Below are 3,831 nucleotides of genomic sequence, written 5' to 3'. Positions count from 1 at the left end.
AGAGTCGACTCTTTCTTTTGAGAGACAATAACTTTATACACGGTGCACTTTCAGATTTAAAACTTTGCAGGATGTTTTAACATTCACTTTGAGCTGTGTTACACACTGCATGAAAGGTGATTTTAAAAAATCCATAATAGGGGCACTTTTTAAATTACAAGTAGTAATTTTTAGTAATGGTTAACTTGTTTTTTTGTGTGTGTGTTTCTAGGATGACATCAGAAATGTTTTAAAGAAGAGAACCGATCACTTCCACAGGCTGCTTTCTGAAGACTAATCCCTGTATTAAATGTAAATAAATGTAAAGCCATGCTTGTAAATGCCAGTGAAATTCCTATGCTCCATACTGCATACAAGGCCAAATGTGTAGTATGATTTTATATTAGAGAATAGTCTTAACAGTTCACCTGTAATCATCCTGGTCAGCTGGGGTTCTGACCCTTCTTGAAGAATAGGACTGGATTCTTTCCTTTAATTTATTGATAAACCTTGAGTTATTTGTACAGGTTTGTGCCATTGGAAGAATGCTTTCACACTTTAATCTGTTAAAATTCATTTCAGTATGTATTCTACTCAGAATTCTATTTCTAAAGGATGCTTAGGCCAGTTTTCAGTAACCAATAAAGTAAGAAAAAAAAAACATTTGCGTTTCCGAAAAACTTGGGTCTGTAACTTGGTCTGTTTGTTCAACAGACATGGATAACACTTTAAGTTGTTTGGTTTGCTAAGAAAAGGTCTGCTATCACTTTTAAGAAAGTCTTAAAGTCATGCCATTGAATGTTGCATGCACTACACAAAATTTTACTTTTACTTTTGTAATACAAATATTTAAACATCTCTAAATGAAGATACATTTACTTGAGATGCAAATTGTAAATTCTGGCAATGTTCACTTAAAAACAAGCTCAGATCAATGAGGCCTACAGCCAATCAGTTCTGAAATTCTGAAAGAAAACAAGTTGACAGAAAGATTGAATCCAAGAGTGTAATGAGAGATTTACAATCATCTTTTGTAGGCTGGTCGGAAACACCCAATTAGGTAAAGGGTTTTCAGCACAGCACAAAGGTTAAATCTGTTAAAACTTAGTTAAATTGGTGTACTGATTCACTTTAGTTAAATCACATCCCAGGTTAAACTAAATTAAAATGGGGAACAAATTAGTACAACATGGCCACGATTTAACTAAAATGAAGGAAAGAATTTAATAGGTTGTGAGAATTATTATTTTTAATTTGTGAACACTGTATCTAGTTATTTACCTTTAGTACCATTTGAAAGGGTTCTGCCCTAATGACAGCTTTTTTTCTGAGCGTATGGCAACGTGTTCTCAAACCCACAATCTCAGCAATGATTACGGTATAGCAGCCATAATTACTTTCAAGCCGGTGAACCTGTAATTTACTGAATGCAGACTGATGTTAAAATTGTTCTTTGAAAAGACTAGTTTAAAATGGACCAGCTTTCAGCTCTTCAACATAAATACAATAAAATGAGACATAAGCCTATGCTGACAACTTTGTGAATGAATAGACATTTCTGTTGCAATTTTAGTGTAATTATAGAATTCAGTTACAAAAATAATTATATATAAAAAGAAAAATGAAAGTAGAAAATAAGTCATTTTTGTGGATTATAACAAACCATTCGCCACTAATTATATTGATCATAGGGACTTTAATGATACGTTTTAGGTTAATCTGACGAATACATTTATTTTGTAAAATTTCTTATGTAACGTGAATGGTTTAAATGCAAGCGCTCTATTTTTGCATTGGATTTTGTTTCAAATATTTTTGAGCGCGGTATTATCAATGGACTTTTATACACACGAGGAGTCGCTGCGCCACCGGAAGTAGATGGTAGGCAAACATGGCGGCGTTGATGGGTGAGTAAACGAGCTTGATCCTAGGCGATTTAAAGTCTCTGGATGGCGCAGTATAGCTATTACTGCATTATATATATAGGTGGAATGCATTAGATGTAACTAAACTACATCGCCTCTTCCGTTGTTGAAGGAATTACTTCGTGCTATGAAGGACTTTGCTCGATGACCTTGTTACTCAACATGACTGATCGGAGACTCGCCGCTAAATACAAACAACTCGGAATAAAGTGCAAAAATATGTTTTATTATGTATGTCTTTCAAAGTCAAAAAGCCACTCAGACAGGCGATGTGCAGTGATTTTTGTAAATCAGTGTCACAAAGTTGATACCTAATGCTTTAATAAACCCTTAATGACGCAGAAGTTTCAAGAATTAATTGAGCGGATTATTTATTGCAGTTTTAAAAAATGTCTAATCAACCACATACTGAGCATTGATTTAAGCACAGTAATTATTGCAATGTTTGTAAGTATAGTTATGGTTTTATTGATTTTTTTGCGCTGATATGTGCAAATTTGTTTTGCCGTTTATATTTTGAGATTGAAACACTACTACACAGACAGTTATGGTTATATATATATATATATATATATATATATATACACGCACACACATAACTTTTAATAACGTGTTATTTCAGTTCCCCGTCTTCCCGCCCTTGGCTCCTTTAATCTAAGGTAAATTTTGAATTAGTTTTAAGAATTTTATTACATTATTAGTGTATTTTTTCCTTATATTTTGTAAATTTTGTAAAATGTCGTTATTCATTTTTTTAAACTTGATATTGTGTTTGTAATGTAGGGCCATTTCATCGTTTTCTGCTCATAAGAAGGTTCCTTTGACAGACAAAAAGGATGAAAACGCCTCAAGGTGCGAAGTGGATGTTTTTTTGTGGTTGTATGTTATAAAATAACTCTTACAATGAGTAGTAATTATTAACTGAGCATACCCTTCTTTCCAGTCTGGTCCCGTTCAGAGAGAAAAGCACAGCTCTGGCCCCAAAACCAGCTTCAGCGGTCAGCAGCAAGGGTGACTATATCATCACCAAGCTGGACGATCTGGTCAACTGGGCACGCAGAGTACGTCACTCTTTACATGTTTAGTAAAGACATCAAATACACTGTCATTCAAAGGTTTGGCGTCAGTAGATGTTTTTCCAATGTTTTTAAAAAGACGTCTCTTCTGCTCACCAAGGTTGCATTTATGTGATCAAAAATAGTCTAAAAATTGTTAAATATTATTGTAATTTAAAATAACTCTTTTGTATTTGAATGTATTGTAAAATGTAATTTATTCCTGTGATGCACAGCTGAATTTTCAGCATCATTCCTCCAGTCTTCAGTGTCACATAATCCTTCAGAAATCATTCTAATATGCTGATTTGCTGCTTAAGAAACATTTCTGATTATTATTAATGTTAAAAAAGTTGTGCTGCTTCATATTTTAGTGGAAACCACAATACTATTTCAACATTATTATAAGAATTCAAAAGAACAACATTTATTCCAAATAGAAATCTTTCGTAACGTTATGTCTTTACCGTCACTTTTGATCAATGTAATGCATCCTTGCTGAATAAAATTGTTCATTTCTTTAAAGGGGTCATATGATGCTTTTTTTAAAGGTCATTATTTTGTGTATTTGGTGTAACAGAATATGTTGACATGCTTTAATGTTCAAAAAACACATTATTTTTCAAATACTCTACATTATTGTAGGTCCTCTATGCCCCACCTCTCTCAAACGCTTCGTTTTCTACAAAGTTCCTCCTTCCGACAAGCGCAGTCTGCTCTGATTGGCCAGCTGACCCAGTGCATTGTGATTGGCCGAACACCACAAGCACTCGTCGGAAATGTAACGCCCCTTACCATAATCACGAGCTTCATCTTTCAAAATAAATGTAAAGACAGAGCCCGAAAGGGGAACAGAGTCGCGTGACAGACAC

General features: G+C 34.0%; 2 protein-coding genes across 3 annotated transcripts in view; both read left to right on the top strand.

Annotated features, from left to right (window-relative positions):
* The window catches only part of LOC107680535 (CTD small phosphatase-like protein 2), a 7,085-nt gene extending 6,624 nt beyond the window's left edge, over nucleotides 1-461 (top strand). Inside the window, exon 11 of one of the 2 annotated variants that reach the window (XM_016476457.1) lies at nucleotides 212-461. In XM_016476457.1, the coding sequence (XP_016331943.1) occupies nucleotides 212-277 (66 nt within the window). In that variant the 3' untranslated portion in view covers nucleotides 278-461. The remainder of the gene's footprint in view (nucleotides 1-211) is intronic. The other variant, XM_016476458.1, reaches the window with a different exon arrangement.
* Nucleotides 462-1,827: 1,366 nt separating this feature from the next.
* Nucleotides 1,828-3,831, top strand: part of LOC107680537 (NADH-quinone oxidoreductase subunit B-like) — a 6,450-nt gene continuing 4,446 nt past the window's right edge. Inside the window, exons 1-4 of the mRNA XM_016476462.1 lie at nucleotides 1,828-1,886; nucleotides 2,527-2,563; nucleotides 2,688-2,756; nucleotides 2,848-2,965. Coding sequence (XP_016331948.1) covers nucleotides 1,871-1,886; nucleotides 2,527-2,563; nucleotides 2,688-2,756; nucleotides 2,848-2,965 — 240 coding nt within the window. The 5' untranslated portion in view covers nucleotides 1,828-1,870. The remainder of the gene's footprint in view (nucleotides 1,887-2,526; nucleotides 2,564-2,687; nucleotides 2,757-2,847; nucleotides 2,966-3,831) is intronic.

The sequence above is a fragment of the Sinocyclocheilus anshuiensis genome, unplaced genomic scaffold (assembly GCF_001515605.1).
Source record: "Sinocyclocheilus anshuiensis isolate Anshui unplaced genomic scaffold, SAMN03320099.WGS_v1.1 scaffold308, whole genome shotgun sequence".
In the NCBI taxonomy this organism is placed as follows: domain Eukaryota; kingdom Metazoa; phylum Chordata; class Actinopteri; order Cypriniformes; family Cyprinidae; genus Sinocyclocheilus; species Sinocyclocheilus anshuiensis.
The sequence above is the reverse complement of the archived record's forward strand: the minus strand, read 5'-3'. Positions and strand labels throughout refer to the sequence as shown.